Genomic DNA, 22,497 nt, shown 5'->3' with positions numbered 1-22,497 from the left:
CCTAGTAGAAGCAAATGCAGTTCTTCTCCGAACCTTCATACCAAATTAAAGGATATCCATAGTTGAGGTTTCAAGGAAAATTAGCAACTCATACTCAGAATTAGCTATCAAACAAGTGAGAATCATTAGAAATATTGACAACAGAAATTAATTGTAAAAGACTTTCAATGTTTGAGTTATTAGGCATAGAATATAAAATAACACTATTATATTTAAAGAAATAAAAGGCAAGCTTGCTGATATCATTAGGCAACAAGAAACTCTAAAGGAATTACCAAAAAAATGTGGAAAAAAAATCAAGTAGAATACCTAGTAATTAAAGATATATTAGCCAGGGCTTCCCTGGTAGCGCAGTGGTTGAGAGTCCGCCTGCCAATGCAGGGGACACGGGTTTGTGCCCCGGTCCAGGAAGATCCCACATGCCACGGAGTGGCTGGGCCTGTGAGCCATGGCTGCTGAGTCTGCGCGTCCGGAGCCTGTTCTCCTCAATGGGAGAGGCCACAGCAGTGAGAGGCCCGCGTACCACAAAAAAATAAAAAAAAAGATATACTAGCCAACATGAAAAATTTTGTGAACAGGTTGATGAATTCTCTTAGTTGATCTGAAGAACTTGCTAGACTACATCATAGAGTGACAAAAGAATAAAAATATAGAAGAAAGATAGAGGAGATACAGAGAGGTCTAACATATTTAGTTGCAGTTTTAGAAAGAAAGGATAGAACAAGAGGGACAGAGGAATATTTGAGGTAATACCTGAGAACTTACTAAGACAGATGAGAAACAGAAACCTACAGTCAAGTCCAAGGAATCCAAGTAGGTTAAATAAAAAGAAGTACACTTTTAGAGAACTTAAAATGAAAATGTAGAACACCAAAGATAAAGAGAAAATAGAAGACCTGAAAAACATTATGAGCTAAGTGAACTAATTGACATTTATCAAATAATTCACCCAAAGCAGCAGAATACACGTGCTTTTCCAAGTGTACCTGGAAGTTTCACCAAGATAGATCATATTCTGGGTAATAAAATAAATCTCAATAAATATTAAAAAACTTGAAATTGTACAGTGTGTCTTTTTACTACAAGAGAATGAAATTATCCATGTGCAAAAAAATGAATGTTGATGCTTACCTCATTCAACATTTCAAGAAATGGATCATGGACCCAAATATAAGAGCTAAAATTGTAAAACTTTTAGAAAAAACAAAGGTTAAAATCTTTGTGACTTTGGGTTAGGCAGTATTTTCTTGGGTGACATACATAAAGCATGAACTATAAAAGAAAGAAATTGATAGATTGAACATCAAAATGGAAAACTTCTACCCTTCAAAAGGCAGTATAAAGAAAATGAAAAGACAAGACATAGATGGAGAGAACATTTGCAAAACTCATGTCTAATAAAAGGCTTGTATCCAGAATATATAAAGAACTTGTATAACTAACTAAAGACAGACTAAAAAGATTCAAATAGACATTTTACCAAAGATACACAGATGGCAAGTAAGCACATGAAAAGATGTTAAATATCATTTTTCATCAGGGAAATGCAAATTAAAACCACAATGAGACACTTTTACATACCTACTAGAATGGCTAAAATTAAAAAGATCGATAATAGCAAGTGCTGGTGAGGATTTGGAGCAGGTAGAACTCTCATAAACTTCTGATAGGTATAAATATTGTACTGCCACTTTGGAAAATAGTTTGACAGTTTGTTATAATGTTAAGCATACACTTGCCATATGACCCAGCACTTCTAGGTTTTTACCTGTGAGAGATCAAAATTTATCCACATAGTGGCTCATATGTGAATGTTTATAGTAGCTTTATTCATAAATGGCAGAAACTGGAAACATCTCAAATGTCTGTGAGCTAGTGAATAGACAAACAGATTGTTGTATCTCGGGCTTCCCTGGTGGCGCAGTGGTTGAGAGTCCGCCTGCCAATGCAGGGGACACGGGTTCGTGACCTGGTCCGGGAAGATCCCACATGCCATGGAGCAGCTAGGCCCGTGAGCCATGGCCACTGAGCCTGCACGTCTGGAGCCTGTGCTCCGCAACGGGAGAGGCTACAACAGTGAGAGGCCTGCATACCAAAAAAAAAAAAAAAAAAGTTGTACCTCAACATAATGGAATACTACTCAGCAGTAGAAAAGGAACTGATACATGCAGTGACATGGATAAATCTTAAAAACACTATTCTAGGTGAAAAAATTCAGATACAGCAAAGTTATGTATAGTACGATTTGTGTTACATGACATTTTTGAAAAGGCAAAACTATGGGATAGAATGGGATCTGTGACAAAGGGCCAGGGTTGGGCAGAGTGATTCACTATAGAGGGGCATAAAGGGAACTTTTTATGAGATGGAAATATTCTATATCTTGATTTTGGTTGTGGTGACACAAATGTCTACGTTCATCAAAACTCATCGGACTCTGTATGTAAAAAGCGTTTTAATTTTGCTTTATGTAAATTATGCCTCAGTAAATTTGACTTTAAAAGCAAAGATAAAGAGAAGACCTCAGAAATACCCAGAGAGAAGAGATTATTTTCAAATAAACAAGACAGTGGAATATTTTCAGTGCTGAAGGAAAATAACTGTCTTCCTGGGATTCTATATTCAGCGGAACAAGGGCAAAGATAGACATTTTCAGGCAAAGAAGAGGAGAGTTTGTTACCAAGACACACCCTTACTAAAGAAAGGATATACTGCAGTCAAAAGGAAAGTGATGCCAAATGGAAGATATGAGATGCTAGAATGAATGAATAGCAAGGAAAGTATAAATATGTGGACAAATCTGTGTTGACTGTAGAAAATAATATTAATAAAATATTATGGACATTAAAACAAGATAGAGTTGAAACGCACAGTAACAATAACATAAACATTAGAGTGAGATGGAAGTTAATGAAGTGAAACTGTTCTACACTTTTGGAATTGTCCAGAAAAGAGTAAAATTATTGATTAATTTTAGAGTTTGATTACTTAAGTATGCATAATGTAATTTCTGTAACCACTAAAAGAATAGAAACAATATATACTTAAATATAATTTTTATTTTTTCTCTACATCTGTGTCTCAATTTCTGCTCTGCAAACCAGTTCATCTGTACCATTTTTCTAGGTTCCACATATATGTGTTAATATACGATATTTGTTTTTCTGACTTACTTCACTCTGTATGACAGTCTCTAGATCCATCCACGTCTCTACAAATGACCCAATTTCATTCCTTTTTATGTCTGAGTAATATTCCATTGTATATATGTACCACATCTTCTTTACCCATTTGTCTGTCGATGGGCATTTAGGTTGCTTCCATGAACTGGCTACTGTAAGTAGTGCAGCAATGAACATTGGGGTGCATGTGTCTTTTTCAATTACAGTTTTCTCTAGGTATATGCCCAGTAGTGGGATTGCTGCGTCATATGGTAATTCTATTTTTAGTTTTTTAAGGAACCTCCATACTGTTCTCCATAGTGGCTGTATCAATTTACCTTCCCACCAACAGTGCAAGAGGGTTCCCTTTCCTCCACACCCTCTCCAGCATTTGTTGTTTGTAGAATTTCTGATGATGCCTATTCTAACTGGTGTGAGGTGATACCTAATTGTGCTTTTGATTTGCATTTCTCTAATAATTAGTGATATTGAGCAGCTTTTCATGTGCTTCTTGACCATCTGTATGTCTTCTTTGGAGAAATGTCTGTTTAGGTCTTCTGCCCATTTTTGGATTGAGTTGTTTGTTTTTTTAATTGAGCTGCATGAGCTGCTTATATATTTTGGAGATTAATCCTCTGTCCATTGATTCGTTTGCGAATATTCTCTCCCATTCTGAGGGTTGTATTTTCATCTTGTTTATGGTTTCCTTTGCTGTGCAAAAGCTTTGAAGTTTCATTAGGTCCCATTTGTTTATTTTTGTTTTTATTTCCATTACTCTAGGAGGTGGATCAAAAGAGATCTTGCTGTGATTTATGTCAAAGAGTGTTCTTCCTATGTTTTCCTCTAAGAGTTTTACAGTGTCTGGACTTACATTTAGGTCTCTAATCCATTTTGAGTTTATTTTTCTGTATGGTGTTAGGAAGTGTTCTAATTTCATTCTTTTACATGTAGCTGTCAGGTTTTCCCAGCACCACTTATGGAAGAGACTGTCTTTTCTCCATTGTATATCCTTGCCTCCTTGGTCATAGATTAGTTGACCATAGGTCCGTGGGTTTATCTCTGGGCTTTCTATCTTGTTCCATTGATTTATATTTCTGTTTTTGTGCCAGTACCATATTGTCTTGATTATTGTAGCTTTGTAGTATAGTCTGAAGTCAGGGCGTCTGATTCCTCCAGCTCCGTTTTTTTCCCTCAACACTGCTTTGGCTATTTGGGGTCTTTTGTGTCTCTATACAAATTTTAAGAATTTTTTGTTCTAGTTCTATAAAAACTGCCATTGGTAATTTGATAGGGATTGCATTGAATCTGTAGATTGCTTTGGGTAGTATAGTCATTTTCACAATATTGATTCTTCCAATCCAAGAACATGGTGTATCTCTTCATCTGTTGGTATCATCTTTAATTTCTTTCATCAGTGTCTTATAGTTTTCTGCATACAGGTCTTTTGTCTCCCTAGGTAGGTTTATTCCCTGGTATTTTATTCTTTTTGTTGCAATGGTAAATGGGAGAGTTTCCTTAATTTCTCTTTCGGATTTTTCTTCATTAGTGTATAGGAAAGCAAGAAATTTCTGTGCATTAATTTTGTATCCTGCAACTTTACCAAGTTCATTGATTAGCTCTAGTAGTTTTCTGGTGGCATTTTAAGGATTCTCTATGTATAGTATCATGTCCTCTGCAAACAGTGACAGTTTTACTTCTTCTTTTCCAATTTGTATTCCTCTTATTTCTTTTTCTTCTCTGATTGCTGTGGCTAGGACTTCCAAAACTATGTTGAATAATAGTGGTGAGAGTGGACATCCTTGTCTTGTTCCTGATCTTAGAGGAAATGCTTTCAGTTTTTCACCATTGAGAATGATGTTTGCTGTGGGTTTGTTGTATATGGCCTTTATTATGTTGAGGTAGGTTCCCTCTATGCCCACTTTCTGGAGAGTTTTTATCATAAATAGGTGTTGAATTTTGTCAAAAGCTTTTTCTGCATCTATTGAGATGATAGTATGGTTTTTATTCTTCAGTTTGTTAATATGGTGTATCACACTGATTGATTTGCATATATGGAAGAATCCTTGCATCCCTGGGATAAATCCCACTTGGTCATGGTATATGATCCTTTTAATGTGTTGTTGGATTCTGTTTGCTAGTATTTTGTTGAGGATTTTTGCATGTGTATTCATCAGTGATATTGGTCTATAGTTTTCTTTTTTTGTAGTATCTTTGTCTAGTTTTGGTATCAGGGTGATGGGGGCCTCATGGAATGAATTTGGGAGTGTTCCTTCATCTGCAATTTTTGGAAGAGTTTGAGAAGGATGGGTGTTAGCTCTTCTCTAAATGTTTGATAGAATTCACCTGTGAAGCCATCTGGTCCTGGACTTTTGTTTGTTAGAAGATTTTTTTTTTGTGGTACGCAGGCCTCTCACTGTCGTGGCCTCTCCTGTTGTGGAGCACAGGCGCCAGACGCGCAGGCTCAGCGGCCATGGCTTACGGGCCCAGCCACTCCACGGCACGTGGGATCCCCCTGGACCAGGGCACGAACCCGTGTCCCGTGCATCGGCAGGCAAACTCTCAACCCCTGCGCCACCAGGGAAGCCCAGTTGGAAGATTTTTAATCACAGTTTCAATTTCATTACTTGTGATTGGTCTGTTCATATTTTCTATTTCTTCCTGGTTCAGTCTTGGAAAGTTATACCTTTCTAGGAATTTGTCCATTTCTTCCAGGTTGTCCATTTTATTGGCATAGAGTTGCCTGTTGTAGTCTCTTAGGATGCTTTGTATTTCTGTGGTGTCTGTTGTAACTTCTCTTTCATTTCTAATTTTATTGATTTGAGTCCTCTCCCTCTTTTTCTTGATGAGTCTGGCTGATGGTTTATCAGTTTGGTTTATCTTCTCAAAGAACCAGCTTTTAGTTTTATTGATCTTTACTATTGTTTTCTTTGTTTCTATTGCATTTATTTCTGCTCTGCTCTTTATGATTTCTTTCCTTCTGCTAACTTTGGGTTTTGTTTGTTCTTCTTTCTCTAGTTCCTTTAGGTGTAAGTTTAGATTGTTTATTTGAGCTTTTTCTTGTTTCTTGAGGTAGGCTTGTATAGCTATAAACTTCCCTCTTAGAACTGCTTTTGCTGCATCCCATAGGTTTTGGATCGTCGTGTTTTCATTGTCATTTGTCTTTAGGTATTTTTTCATTTCCTTTTTGATTTCTTCAGTGATCTCTTGGTTATTTAGTAACGTATTGTTTAGCCTCCATGTGTTTGTGTTTTTTACGTTTTTTTTCCCCCTGTAATTGATTTCTAATCTCATAGCGTTGTGGTCAGAAAAGATGCTTGGTATGATTTCAATTTTCTTAAATTTACTGAGGCTTGATTTGTGACCCAAGATGTGACCTATCCTGGAGAATATTCTGTGTGTACTTGAGAAGAAAGTATAATCTGCTGTTTTTGGATGGAATGTCCTATATAAATATCAATTAAATCTATCTGGTCTATTGTGTCATTTAAAGCTTCTGTTTCCTTATTTATTTTCATTTTGGATGAGCTGTCCATTGGTGTAAGTGAGGTGTTAAAGTCCCCCACTATTATTGTGTTACTGTCAATTTCCTCTTTTATAGCTGTTAGCAGTTGCCTTATGTATTGAGGTGCTCCTGTGTTGGGTGCATATATATTTATAATTGTTATCTCTTCTTCTTGGATTGATCCCTTGATCATTATGTACTGTCCTTCCTTGTCTCTTGTAACATTCTTTATTTTAAAGTCTATTTTATCTGATATGAGTATTGCTACTCCAGCTTTCTTTTGATTTCCATTTGCATGGAATATCTTTTTCCATCCCCTCACTTTCAGTCTGTATGTGTCCCTAGGTCTGAAGTGGGTCTCTTGTAGACACCCTATATATGGGTCTTGTTTTTGTATCCATTCACCAAGCCTGTGTCTTTTGGTTGGAGCATTTAATCCATTCATGTTTAGGGTAATTATTGATATGTATGTTCCTAGTACCATTTTCTTAATTGTTTTGGGTTTGTTTTTGTAGGTCCTTTTCTTCTCTTGTGTTTCCCACTTAGAGAATTCCTTTAGCATTTGTTATAGAGCTGGTTTGGTGGTGCTGAATTCTCTTAGCTTTTGCTTGTCTGTAAAGCTTTTGATTTCTCCATCGAATCTGAATGAGATCCTTGCCAGGTAGAGTAATCTTGGTTGTAGGTTCTTCCCTTTCATCACTTTGAGTATATCATGCCACTCCCTTCTGGCTTGTAGAGTTTCTGCTGAGAAATCAGCTGTTAACCGTATGGGAGTTCCCTTGTATGTTATTTGTTGTTTTTCTCTTGATGCTTTCAATAATTTTTCTTTGTCTTTAATTTTTGCCAGTTTGATTACTATGTGTCTCGGTGTGTTTCTCCTTGGGTTTATTCTGTATGGGACTGTGCGCTTCCTGGACTTGGGTGGCTATTTCCTTTCCCATGTTAGGGAAGTTTTCGACTATAATCTCTTCAAATATTTTTTCAGGTTCTTTCTCTCTTTTCCTTCTGGGACCCCTATAATGTGAATGTTGTTGCATTTAATGTTGTCCCAGAGGTCTCTTAGGCTGTCTTCATTTCTTTTCATTCATTTTTCTTTATTCTGTTCCACAGCAGCAAATTCCACCATTCTGTCTTCCAGGTCACTTATCCGTTCTTCTGCCTCAGTTATTCTGCTATTGATTCCTTCTAGTGTATTTTTCATTTCAGTTATTGTATTGTTCATCTCTGTTTGTTTGTCCTTTAATTCTTCTGGGTCTTTGTTAAACATTTTTTGCATCTTCTCGATCTTTGCCTCCATTCTTTTTCCAAGGTCCTGGATCATCTTAACTATCATTATTCTGAATTCTTTTTCTGGAAGGTTGCCTATCTCCACTTCATTTAGTTGTTTTTCTGGGGTTTTATCTTGTTCCTTCATCTGGTACATAGCCCTCTGCCTTTTCATCTTGTCTTTCTGCGAATGTGGTTTTTGTTCCACAGGCTGCAGGATTGTAATTCTTCTTGCTTCTGCTGTCTCCTTGCTTCTGTCCTTCTTGCTTCTGTTCTTCTTGCTTCTCTACTTAAATATAATTTTAAAAAGCTAGAATAATAAAAAAAATTTATGTCTTAGAGTTGATAAAAATGGTGATTTAAATCTACAAGTACTTGATAACATTGACTCAAAATATTTAAAGCAAAATTGCCACAGCTTAACGGATAAATAAAAACATCCATAAGCATAGTGGATGCTTCAGTATCTTATCAGCCAGTAGACAGAATATTAGTAAGAATACAGAACATGCTTAATAGGCTTATCTAATAAACTGTATAGAATTCTGTTTGGGAATTCCTTGAGGGTCCAGTGGTTAAGACTCAGCGCTTTCACTGCCATGGGCCCAGGTTCAGTCCCTGGTCGGGGAACTGAGATCCCAAAAGCCACACAGTGCAGCCAAAAAAAAAAAAAAGGAATTCTGTTTCAACACCTGTAGAAACATTTTTTTAAGTACACATGGAACATAAAATGTGACTACATACTGTGTTATAAAGCAGGTATCAAGAAATATCAAACATTTGTGTCATGGAGACTGTATTCTCTGATCATAGTATTTTTAAGCCAAAAAGTAATAACAGTCCCCTCCTGAAAAAATCCAGATGTTTGAAATTTTTGATCACTTTTATGAAATATATAAAATATAATATTTGAACTTAATTGTTATATTTCATGTAGTACACTTTTATGAAATTCAAATGATCAAATATTTTCCTGTATACCTATTGTTAAAATTATAAACAGTGGGAAATCGTAGACCATTTTAAAGGAATTTGACTTTTATTGTGAATCACAGGAAAAGTCATTGGAGGGTTTTTAGCAAATGATATAATTATTTGATTACTGTTTGAAAAACTATCATTCTGGCAGCTGTCTGGAGAATAGACTGTAGGGATCAAGCCTGAAAGCTTGGAAGACTAGGTAGGAGAATGATGTAATTGTCCAAGTGAGAGATGATGGTAGCTTGAACTAGCCTGCTGAGAAGGAGGTTCTGAAATCATACTGACTTTTTAATTTGTTTATTGTTCATTTCCTTTTGAATGCAAGTTCCATGAGGGGTAAGGACTTTTTGTTATTTACCAGTGTATCCTTGGTGCCTTATAAATGTATGCAGCATATAGTAGACTCTCAATAAATATTTGTTAATAAATGTTGCACTGATTTGGAACTTACTTTTATGTTACTGATATTTATTGTTTTAAATTGATTTTTATTTTTCATTTAAAGCATGAAACAGTTGATGGCTATAGAAGATATTTCACTCAAATTGTAGGGTATGTATCTAATATGGCAATAAGTATTATTTTGATATTGTGTTATGTGTCAGAACTAATGACCTCCTATTTAGGTTTTAATTTTTTTTTAACTCATGTTATTTTGGTAATTACTGTTCTTAGGTTCTTTGTGGTGGAAGATCACATTTTACATGTGACCCAAGGATTAGTAACCAGGGCATACACTGATGAACTTTGGAACATGGCCCTCTCAAAGATAATTGCTGTCCTTAGAGCTCATTCAGTAAGTCAGACAATTTATGTTACTAAATTTTTAATTCAGTTACTTCTAGAACTTCTGAAATGCATAATGTCAGAAGGAAACTATACCTCCATCAGTTCTGCATTTTTTTTTGGTAATTGCTCAGATTTGGAAGTAGTAATGACAGGCCTTTGTTTGTCTGGTAATATTGCAACTGAGTGGGGCTTCTGAAGACACTTTTAGTCCAGCATTATAGAAGATGAAGAATTAAGCTGGTCTCATTAGTCTCAACTGACCTCTTCATTAGATCACTGAAAAGCACCATGAAGAAAGGGTTTTTAATTATCAGTCCAGATTCTTTGTTTCCAAAGTAAACTCCACCATTAAAACTCAGTAGAACTTGTTCTTCGATGTTTATAATTTGTTTGCAGTAATACAGTTATAAATTTCTTAAAAATATGCAGTTCTCAGAATTTGAACTCATTTAGGTGTGTTATAAAGACTATTGAAATTAATAATTTTTTAGTGTGGACTTTTTCTTAAGACAATTTTGGGAGTTTACCTTCAGTGAAATTTCCCCAAACTTAAAGTTTTATAATCTGTTATTTAAAATTTTATTATTGAGAATAGAGATTGAAAGTATTTTGCAGGAAGATTATTAGTTTAAGTGATATTTAGATTATAAGTATATTTTTATTTATCAGGGACATAGATTCTGGATACAGTGTTTGTCCAATGAACTACAACTTTTTCTAACATATTATAATAAAGAACAATACATTTTATCATGGTTTATATTCAGGCCAGCTATGAATATGTAATATGATAGTGTGCTTCCTATTAATTCCATGGCATCACGTATGAGATCATAATATATTAAATGCAACATATCACATTTAAAATCTTATGACATGCTATTAAGGGAACAAGAATGAATTTCACTATCTCTTTGAAATTAATTATTTTTCTTTGGTGCATTACTAAGAAAATACTTAAATTGTCATTTCTTATATTGGAGAAATATATTGATTGTATCTCTTTTATAATAGAATAAATAATTGAAAAGTAGAAATATATGGTCTATATATAAACCATTTTTTCAATTTGAAATAACTAGTTCCTTAAAATTTAAAGACTTTTAGAAATATAAGCATCATTGCTTTGACCAAAGTTTAGTGTGTACAAATTTCAGAAAAATTTCTTTTCATATAATACAAATACTTTAGTTATGTCATGTTATGATCTTTCCCTACGAAATTTTTCATGAATAGAGGAAGCCAGCTGTGGATCTAATAACCAAGACTTCAAATTTATTGTAAATCAGGCAAATTAAGGGAGAAATTTTTAAGTTTTATTTCTTAGTTTTTAACCAAATGACTCTGGTGTGTGTTTGTTTGTTTGTGTTTCCACCCCCACTTACCCTTCATTCTCACAGTCTTATTGCACTGATCCTGATCTTGTTCTGGAACTGAAGAATCTCATTGTAATATTTGCAGATACTTTGCAGGTGGGTGATAATCTAATATTCAGTTAATGGCTGTTTGAGCACTTAAAGCTATTCAAAACATAGACCACATTCATTTATTTTATTGTGGCTTAATGGTAGTAAATTAGTAGTAATCAAATGTTTACTTATGTATTGATATTCTCCTATTACTCAGGACTTTTAATACCACCTCCTTCCTGATTATGAAGCTTGGACAGAGCTCAGGGAATATTACCATCTTTTAAAATATTGGTCATTCTGTAGAGTAGATACAATATTTTTGCAGTTAAAAAAAAAATACACGGTGTAGTGGAAAGAACCCTGAACTAGAAATTAGAAGATTAAAGTTCTGCCTGAGGATAATGAACATGAGCTGTGGAATCACAAAGACCCGGAGTTTATATTCAACCTTTGCTATTGACTAATTGTATGTCTACAACTTTTCTAAACTTTAGATCCTCATTTGTGAAAATGAGTTTGTTAATTATTAGTTTTCAGAATTGTTTTGAGTTTTAAATGTGATACTGTATATGAAAACACATACTAGTTTGAAAGCTGTGTGTACTTATTTTCTTCCTAATTTCAGGTGTACTGTGACTGTGAGCAAATCACTTTACTTCTTTGCATTTTGGGTTTTGTTTTTCTTTTTAAAATAAGGTTAAAACTGAATTATCTTAAAACTCAATGTCTTTGTGGTTTTCAGTATCAAAGTTTTAAACTTGTTCCTCCTCCTTGATCACAGATAATAAAGAATTGATTGCATTTGTTTTTCATGCTTATATTTATGGGATTTTTATGATTGGAATAACTTTTTTGTGAAATATAGACCAGCATTTTCCGAAGTGTGATAATAGATGTTACTTAAAAAGTTCTGTGGTCAAAAATGTTTAGAAAATGCTGAGTGAAGCAAAACAGATTTTTCCACTAAAAGCCTATCTCAGAGCAAATTTACACCATACGTTTCCAAAAAGAAGGTGATTATGCAGCATTTTCCCAACATATTTGACATGTAAATCTTTTTTCCCCTTAGAGAATCTTTTAGATCTATAGCTTCATAAAAAATGCTTTGGCAAATGCTAAATTGTTGGCTTTAATCACAGGAGTCTTTCCATCCTAGAATAATAGTTATCTATTTTATTCTTAAACCTAAGGAGAAGCTATCACAAGCTCCTTAGTAAATTATTTTATTACCTTACATCTTTATTAGCTTGTATGGCTTATACTGTAATACCAAAATAATTTGGGGTTTTTTTGCTTTCATAAATTTTGTGACTAATGTACCTGTAATACTGATCTCTCTGTAAGAAAACTTAGGAAGTTTTATTAAAGACTGCCTTAATATCTGGGGCCTATGTCTAAGTAACTTGAGGGACCTTTGCTATCCTTAATGACTTAAAGCATTGCTACTCAAAATATGGTCCAGAGATCACAGGTCTACAAATCGTTTGTTATGGATCCATAATGAAAAGAAACTTTTGTCAGAATGTAAATCAACTATGTCACTAAGTACAAAATTTAGCTCAGTTGGCTTTTTTTTTTTTTTTTTTTTTTTTTTTTGGTAACAAGACTTTCTTGATATCAGTATCAGCATTGATTTATATTCTGGTGCAAGCTCCTTACCTCTTTTTTAAAAACCATACAAACTGTTCTTGAGTTGGCACTTTGAGTACAACTGTAGATTCAGTTGTAGACTGAGTATTTGATGTGTTTCCAAGGAACTCTGCAGAGAATCAAGGAGTAATAGACAACATTCAAATAATAGAAGCATTAAAAAAGCAACAGTGGGGGCTTCCCTGGTGGCGCAGTGGTTGAGAATCCGCCTGCCAATGCAGGGGACACGGGTTCGAGCCCTGGTCTGGGAAGATCCCACATGCCGCTGAGCCCGTGAGCCACAACTACTGAGCCTGCGCGTCTGGAGCTTGTGCTCTGCAACAAGAGAGGTCTCAACAGTGAGAGGCCCGCGCACCGCGATGAAGAGTGGCCCCTGCTCGCCGCAACTAGAGAAAGCCCACGCACAGAAACGAAGACCCAAAACAGCCAAAAATAAATAAATAATTAATTAAAAAAAAAAAAAAAAAAAAAAAAAAGCAACAGTGATGGGTGCATAAACCCTTGTAAATATACCTTTCTCATCCTACTACTTTGAAATAAAGTTAAGGAAAACGAACCAGTTCTTCTTATTTATTCAGAAATCCTGCAGTATTTTCATTTCACTGAATACTGACAGGCTGATTATTAGGTAAATCTCACACTGAATTAATAAATACTGGCCTTTCAAGTTACACTTAATAATTGAAGAATTGAGGAAGGTCTTCTCTTTTTAAAAAAATTATTTATTTATTTATTTATTTGGCTGTGTCTGGCCTTAGTTGCGGCACACGGGATCTTTGTTGTGGCGTGCAGGCTTCTGTCTAGTTGTGGCACGCAGGCTCAGTAGTTGCAGCACGAGGGCTCTCTAGTTGTGTACGGGCTCCAGAGCATGTGGGCTCAGTAGTTGCAGCACGTGGGCTCTCTAGTTGTGGCATGCGGTCTCAGTAGTTGCTGCATGCGGGCTCTCTAGTTGTGGCACGCAGGCTTGAGAACGTGCCGGCTTAGTTGCCCTGTGGCATGTGGGATCTTAGTTCCCCAATCAGGGATCGAACCCACATCCCCTGCATTGGAAGGCAGATTCTTACCACTGGACCACCAGGGGAATCCTGCGGAGGGTCTTTTCTAATTAACCTTTAACTAATTAAAGAATATTGCACAATATTTAGCTTTTAAAATTGGCACTTTGCCAACTTAAGGAATTTTTTTTTTCTTTTAAAAATGTAATTATTTCACCATTTAAAACAAAGCTGACTAAACAATAAATTAAAAATAAAAAACACCAGCATGTTCATAGTTCTGCTTACTGCCTATTAAGCAAATAAAAAGCAAGCATTTATTGATTCGTTCATTAACATTTTTTTGAGCACCCACTATGTGCCAGCAGCTAGATGATATATACAATGATAGATATAAAAATCAGTAGAACAGTAGGGACATAAATGTTCTTGGCTTCAAGAAATTCACACTTTAGTTGTAAACAAATAAGATGTATAATAAGACATACTAATTTAGTAATATGTTAAAGAGCTTTGGGCTCATAGAAGATAGAATGATAACTTTGATTCCAGGAGTTGGGAAAGGCTACACAGAAAGTTGAAATGTGCGCTGGATTTTGAAGGAAATATGAGTTCAGCAAGTAGATATGAAGGAAGAGGCATTAATGGCAGACAAAATAGCATGTGTTAATTACAGGTAGAGGTATGCTATGGTGAGCCTGAGACTGGCTGAGCAGCTTAATGGTGTTAGAAACTGTAGTGTTTGAGTGTAAGCAAAGAAGGGCAGAGAGTGGTAATGAAGCTGATAAGGTAGTTTGAGCCGGATTGTGGCATGTCTTGTGAGGCTTTAGTAAGCTTCCTATAGGGAAGTGGCGCGATCAGATGTGCACTTTCAGATGATAATTTTAAGAGTTGGGTAATAGATTGAGTTGAAAGAGACAGGATGGTTGGAATTTCAGTTTAGGAAGCTCTTACAGTGGTCTAGGCAAGAGATGTTAAGGACCTGAAGTAAAACAGTGATACTGGGAAGATTTCTGGAAGAAATAAAGGTAGTAAATGATAGAGAAGAATGATAGGTTTGAATGAGATTTGTAAAGGAGGTAAAATCAAAAGAATTTGATGACTGATTAGATGTGTTTGTTTTGAGGGCATTTAGATGACTTTCAGGTTTCTTTCTTGATAAATTGGATTGATGATAGAACTATTAACAGGGATAGGAAATAGGAAGAACACGTGGTTTAGTCTGAAAGGGAAGAGATAAGTTAATGTTCCTGTTGGCAGACTGACTAGAGCTGTCTAATTGCTGTTGGAATTAAATATTTAGAATTTATAGAGGTCTAGCTAGAGATACAGATTGAGAATAATAAGAGTAAGTAGTGTTTGAAGTCAATCAACTTGAAATTGCCCTAGAGAGCTAGAAGAAAAGATTGAAGGATAGAGATAGAAGAAAAAAGGAATCCAGAAGGATTACTCATAGATAAAAGGAGAACAAGGAGAGAGAGTGGTGTTACAGAATTCAAAACAGAAGAGTTTCAAGAAACAGAGGTAAGATGGAGTGAGAGATCATGGAATTTTATATTCAGGAGATTCTCTGTGACATTGCTAAGAGCAGTTTCAATAAAGGAATAGGAGTGAGAGAGTTAGATTGTAGTAGGTTTGGCTATGGAAGGAGTGACACAGGAAACTGAGGGAAGGCTTTTTTGTTTTCTTTAGTTGTTCTTGGTTTAAAGATGGGAGGCAATTTAGCATGTTTATTTAGTGAAGAGAAAGGAGCTAGTGGAAGTTAAAGACACAGCAGAGTAGATAATCCATGGAGCAGTTCCTGCAGGAGGAGATAGGATCAAGACCAAAGATGAAGACGTAAACCTTGAAGGGGAATAGGGACAACTTTGAGGCGAGCAGAAATGTTAGGTCCTGATATGGGTAGCATTTCAAATGGATTTGGAGTTGCAAAGGAATAAAGTTTTGGAGTGTTACGTTTGATAACTTTTCCCTGTACAACAAAGTCAGTGTTAAATTGAAGGTACAAAAGGAAACCATCATGTTTCGGACAGAATGTATTCTCTTTTCTTCTTGTATCTTATTTAGAGGCAACTTCCCAAGACACAGATGTATAGATCACTAATCTTGAACTTTTTCTCCAATTCTGACTTCTAATACTTTTTTTTTTTTTTTTTTTTTTTTGCGGTACACGGGCCCCTCACTGTTGTGGCCTCTTCCGTTGCGGAGCACAGGCTCCGGACGCGCAGGCCCAGCGGCCGTGGCTCACGGGCCCAGCCGCTCCGCGGCATGTGGGATCCTCCCGGACCGGGGCACGAACCCGTGTCTCCTGCATCGGCAGGCGGACTCTCAACCACTGCGCCACCAGGGAAGCCCCTCTAATACTTTTTAAGGTTAACAATGTAATCCAGACAATAAAGAGAGAGAAGAAATAGAAAAATTATTCCAGTTCATAAAACTCTTTCTAGACTCTTTTTTACCTAGTACAACTTAGTAGAAAGTCAAAAGGATATCTTTTTTTCGTACTGTTAGGATGGCATACAATGTGATACAGTGATCACTTCAAACAGTTCTCTAGTATTCTGAACTTTAAAAAATGATTATCTTTATTTATTTTATTTGTTTATCTGCTTTTTTGTGTGTGTTTTAGGGTTATGGTTTTCCAGTGAACCGACTTTTTGACCTTTTATTTGAAATAAGAGATCAATACAATGAAACACTGCTTAAAAAATGGGCTGGAGTTTTCAGGTTAGTCTAAGCCATGGTGCCTTAATGTAATGAAAAAGTTTGTCAGATGCTAAAGTAATTGGTTTTTGCATTTAGCAATAAAAAATGCTTATAATATTTTTTATTGTGGTAAAATATATATAACATAAAACTTACAATTTTAACCTTTTATGAATGTACAGTTCAGTGGCATTAAGTATATTCACATTGTTGCAACCATCACCACTATCCATCTCCAGAACTTTTTTATCTTCCTAAGCTGAAACTCTGTACCAGTTAAACAGTAACCCCCATTCTCTTCTTCTAGACCCTGGCAATCACCATTCTGCTTTGTCTCTATGAATTCGACTACTCTAGGTACTTCATATAAGTAGAATCATACAATGTTTGGTTTTTGTGTCTGGATTTGTCTGTTTTTTGTGTATCTGGATTATTTCACTTAGCATAATGTCTTCAAGCTTCATCCATATTGTATGTGTCAAAATTTCATTCCTTTTTAAGGCTAAATAATATTTCATTATGTATATCACATTTTATTTATCCATTCATCCACTTAAGGATATTTGGGTTGTTTTCACCTTTTAGCAATTGTGGATGGTGCCACTATGAACCTTGGTGAACAGTTATCTGTTTGGGTCCCTATTTTCAATTCTTTTGCGCATATACCCAGAAGTGGAATTGCTGGATTGTATGGTTAATATATGTTAAATATTTTGAAGACCTCCATACTGCTTTCCACAGTGACTATACCACTTATAATCAATTTTTAATTGTTCTACTTTTAGTCCTAATCTCTGTAGTTTTTTTCCCCAGTAAATGATTAGATATGAGGCTGTAAATATTCAGTGGTATTTAGTACTAGAGACAAAAATTTATGGCTTATAAATTTTGTTTGGGGAAAGTGCTATTTTTACAAACAACATAATTGTTAAATTAAAAATCTTAAAGTATCTAATTAGGACAATTATTTTCACTTTAACCACTTGCCTTCAGGGCACAAAGTTTTTTTGTTTTTTTTTTTTTTAAAGAAGATGTTGTAGGTAGGAGTTTATTAATGAATTAATTTATTTTTGCTGTGGTGCGTCTTCATTTCTGTGCGAGGGCTTTCTCTAGTTGTGGCAAGCGGGGGCCAGTCTTCATCGCGGTGCGCGGGCCTCTCACTATCGCGGCCTCTCTTGTTGTGGAGCACAGGCTCCAGACGCGCAGGCTCAGTAGTTGTGGCTCACGGGCCTAGTCGCTCCGCGGCATGTGGAATCTTCCCAGACCAGGGCTCGAACCCGTGTCCCCTGCATTAGCAGGCGGATTCTCAACCACTGCGCCACCAGGGAAGCCCACAAAGTATTTTAATAACTATATAATTTTGTATTGCCATGAAAAGAAATATCAACTCCCTCCTTTTTAAATTCTAAAAACTTTTCTCTCTCCCTTTCTGCCTTTCTCCCTTCCTTTCTTTTTTTCTTTGTTTCAAAAAAAGTCAATCTTGAGAGCTTACATCTAGGTTAGCCAAAATATGATAGAAACAATGTGGCAATAATAGTTGATGTTATTAAAATAGAAAATATGTTAAATGATTTAACACTAGCTTGGCATTTACCCCATCAGTTTTCAAAACCTATGGAGGGCTGACCTTCTGAATACTGTGATAGAAATCTTTTAAAATACCGAAGTGGTTTACAAGGTTATACACTTCTATTAAGATGAACTAAATCAATCCTTATTTAAGCTTTTTGTATTAACATTCCATAGGAGTGATCTTGTCAGGATGTTGTCCCAAATGAATAATTGACAGTCTTAGATGAGTCATGTATAAATATTAACAATTTTTGATATTTAGTATTTTAGAAATAGAGGTAGTGCTTATTGATAGGGATGGTAATATATAATACATATGCCATGATCTAATGTGATATAATATATCTTTATTTATATATATTTGTATATAAAAATCTTTACTTATAGGATTTCTGTTATTAACTTACCCTTTTCAGAAGAGTGTTTAAGTTTTTACAGTTGCTGATAGATTTGTATTGAACCAGCTATTCTCTCTTATCTATCTTAAGATTTCTAGTAGTGAGATTGTTCCTCAAGATTGGGGAAACTGTGAGGTATTGTTTTCTCTCTGAAAAGCTAGTGGGTTCCTTCAAAAAGAGATAGGATTAACATTATCCTCCATTATCATCATGGATGAGAGCAAATGATAGCATGTCAATTGTAATTACGAAATATATTTTGACTTCTGCTTTCAGTACTGTTCTAGATCATGCTTTATGCTTAGATTTTTAAGAAGTAGCAGATTTTAAGCATTTTTTGTCCTTGATCTGTATCTTCAAAGACTGTACAAGTAGTGAATTGACAACCTAACAATTAAATGGGGAAAAAGTAAGTTATCAGTACTGAATAATTAAAACTTGATGACATCCATGATAGAATTTATGATCTGACTACTGTCATACTTTGTTTATCCATGTGTGGTTCTCTCCACCTATATTGAGAGCACTAGTGTTTTATTTATATTCTTGATTGCCTAGCTCCAAACAGAGTTGTATTTTAACTACCTTGTGCACCTCAGTGATTTACAAGCATATGACTTTATTTCCAGCCTCTCATTAAGATGCCAGAGCCATTTATCAATTAGGTATTCATCATCCACTGCCCAAACCGTATCCTTCTCTTATGTTCCTTACCTCAGCAAATGTCTCTGATGAGGTAAGGTATACATCATTTGTCCATTTGCCCTGTCTAGAAACCACGGATTCATCAGGATTATATAATACTTTCCCTCATAATCCTCATTGAGTTTCTAAATCCCATGTATTTTACTTCTTAAAAACTCTTGTTTCTGCCACTTCCTCTCTTCCTACACAAATACAGCTTTAATTCAAATTCTCGTCACTTTTTATTTGGATTATTCAGTCTTTCTAACTGGCCTTTCTCTGTTCATTATTGTCCTTTTCCTAGTTTTTCCTCCACTCTGTGAAAGTCTTCCTATGACATTCCTCTGCCTAAAACCTACTATGGTATTCCACTGCCTACAGGATAAAATCTGGGTGCCTCAGTTTGTCTATCTGCCCAGGCTCATTTTAAACCATGTCCCTTGAATACTTTATACTCCAGTAGTACTGCACTACTTGTGGTTTTACTCAACCCCTCCCCACACTCATACTTTTTTCTCCCCTTGTGTTTTTGCATGTTATGTTCCATCTTTCTGAAATGCTGTTCTCCCATAATCTCATTAGAAGTGTTTCTTTTCATCTTTGAAGACCGTACAGAGCCCGTAGCTTCTCTGTAAAACTTTTCATGAGATGTCCCCCACCTACTCTGATAAAGTTAATCACTTCCTCCTTTGTCCTATTTCTGAAACTTGTGCCTCTTTTATTGTACGTATAACACATCATTATAAACATTATAATTTGTTTGCATATCTATCTCTCCTGTTAGGCTTGAGAACAGTGATCTTGCTTTTATTTTCATGAGGGTAGGGAGTTTTCATCAGAGTTAGCCCAGACTAGCACATAATAGGTGCTCAGTACATAAAAATCAAACTGAATTATTGATTAAAAGGAAGTTGATTGGACAGCAGGTATATTAGGACAGGCTGAGTTATGCTACGGTAACAAAAATGCCCAAAATCTCATTGGATGAACACTGGCATTTTATTTCTCACTTGCACAGAAGTCCATAGTGGGTCTAGTAGTCCAAGATTTGAGCTTTTGACATCTGTAATTCTACTTTCTCAACATGGTGGTCTCCCCTATCACTGTGGGACTAAGGGTCGCACAGTTAGTTCATAAATGCTTTAGACTTAAAGCAACACATGTAACTTGTATTCACAGTCCAATGGCTAAAACTAGTCATATGACTTTGCCTATTTGGTGAGTAGTAAATGTGTCTGACTTACTAAGTACAACATTATGAGAGACAAACAAATGGAAGACATTGTTTTTATCTTCAAGGAGCTTATGGTCTAGTTGGAAAGAGAAGACAAAAAACATACAACTTGAGAGTTATTCCTATCAAGAAGTGTGACTGGGATACTCTTCACCTCATTTTTAGTTGTAATGAGTTCATTCAGACTATATCATGTTGAGAATTGTTCTAGACTAGAAAATAAAAATTAAAGTGCTGAGAGGATGTAAAATAAACAAGTGGAAAGAAGAGATTGCACATTAATTTTGAGGGACAGACTTATTTGCTATTGAATTTCAGAATTCTGAGTGATTAGGCACTGTTTTCCTGTTTAGAACTTTAACTGACACACAAAAAATGATTTTGTAATAGTTGGGTTTTTTAAAAGTATTGTCCTATAGCACTCTATTGATATGTTTTCTAATATTAAATTTCAATTCTGTCTTCTTTCTTAACAGGGACATTTTTGAAGAAGATAATTATAGTCCCATCCCTATTGTTAATGAAGAAGAATATAAAACAGTCATCAGTAAATTTCCCTTTCAAGATCCAGACGTTGAAAAGGTACAAGCTAGTATTTAATTCAAGAATTTTCTTAAAAATAAATTAATCATTTTTATTGCTACATTATATTAATCTGATATTGTAAGTGAGAATAGCTTCTTTTGAGGCCTTTGTTGTTATTGTTGTGTTATTTGAGAAAATTAATTATGTTTTGTTAACTTGTAAAGATTATGTTACTACTACTACTACTGTTTTGGTGAGGTTAAGAAAGGACTTTCTTGGGGCTACTAGGAGCCCTTGTCCCAAATATTAGGTGGATTCCCAGGGCAGGTGTTACTATCATTGGGTGGATTCCAAATTAGATATACTAAATGTTGAGTAGATTATAGGAAGAAGAGAATATTGTCAGGAAAGAGAGAATTTCTTTGAAATTTCCATCACTGTGGAAGATCTTATTTTGTGGCTTTTTTTCTAGAAATATATTTGTATAAAAAGTTTATCTTGGGGACTTCCCTGGTGGCGCAGTGGTTAAGAATCCGCTTGCCAATGCAGGGGACACGGGTTTGATCCCTGGTCTGGGAAGGTCCCACATGCCGTGGAGCAACTAAGCCCATGCACCACAACTACTGAGCCTGCGCTCTAGAGCCCACGATCCACAACTACTGAGCCCATGCGCCGCAACTACTGAAGCCCACGCACTGGGAGCCTGTGCTCTGTAACAAGAGAAGCCACCGCAATAAGAAGCCCACGCACCGCAACTAAGAGTAACAACCCCTGCTCACTGCAAGTAGAGAAAGCCTACACGCAGCAACGAAGACTGAACGCAGCCAAAAATAAAATAAATAAATTTATTTAAAAAAAAAAAAGTTTATCTTGGTTAAGTAAGAGGTGTATGAAGGCAATAGCCACCTGTAGATTTTTTCCTGAAGTAAGAATGTCTATTTTTGGAGTCAAGATGTCTGAACAAAAGACAGGCTAGAGAAAGGAAATAGACCAGCACGTAGAGTATTCTGGAAATACACCTGATTGCCCATATGCGTGCATGCACACAGAAACACACACACTTGTACCAATCCAGTATCCCTGGGTAGAATTAGATCTTATGAGAAAAGGATATCATATTTCCTGTTATTATCACCTTTTTCATTCTCTTCATTTTTGATTTTTTTCCCTTAATCTTTTTTATTATTTTTTCAACACTTTATAATTTAGTCCTTTTCTACATTTTTATCCCTTTATAATGAACAAGAGTGAATTCTGAATGAGTTGTGTGAATTGTGACTGTAAATTTTTATGTTACATTTGTATATACATAAACTAAGCATATTACATGTAATAGTCACTAAATACAGGACCAAGTAATTTAATGCATAGCTTTTAGATTATAGCTAACACTGCCATTGCATATACCTAATTGTATTCTAATACACACAAAAAACCAGAATAATTATTCTAGTTCTGGTTTTTTTGTGTGTGTGTGGTACGCGGGCCTCTCAGTGTTGTGGCCTCTCCCGTTGTGGAGCACAGGCTCCGGATGCGCAGGATCAGCGGCCATGGCTCACAGGCCCAGCCGCTCCGCGGCATGTGGGATCTTCCCGGACTGGGGCACGAACCTGTGTCCCCTG

The 22,497-nt window shown here is 35.7% G+C and overlaps 1 protein-coding gene across 3 annotated transcripts in view; it reads left to right on the top strand.

Annotated features, from left to right (window-relative positions):
• Window positions 1-22,497, top strand: part of EXOC6 (exocyst complex component 6) — a 208,813-nt gene that overhangs the window by 78,826 nt on the left and 107,490 nt on the right. For 2 of the 3 annotated variants that reach the window (XM_065894605.1, XM_065894606.1), the window contains exons 10-14: window positions 9,416-9,462; window positions 9,586-9,706; window positions 11,100-11,171; window positions 16,386-16,483; window positions 20,827-20,932. In XM_065894605.1, the coding sequence (XP_065750677.1) occupies window positions 9,416-9,462; window positions 9,586-9,706; window positions 11,100-11,171; window positions 16,386-16,483; window positions 20,827-20,932 (444 nt within the window). The remainder of the gene's footprint in view (window positions 1-9,415; window positions 9,463-9,585; window positions 9,707-11,099; window positions 11,172-16,385; window positions 16,484-20,826; window positions 20,933-22,497) is intronic. The other variant, XM_065894607.1, reaches the window with a different exon arrangement.

Source organism: Phocoena phocoena, chromosome 16, assembly GCF_963924675.1.
Source record: "Phocoena phocoena chromosome 16, mPhoPho1.1, whole genome shotgun sequence".
Taxonomy (NCBI): domain Eukaryota; kingdom Metazoa; phylum Chordata; class Mammalia; order Artiodactyla; family Phocoenidae; genus Phocoena; species Phocoena phocoena.
Note: the sequence above shows the minus strand (reverse complement) of the source record. Positions and strands in the feature narration are given on the sequence as shown.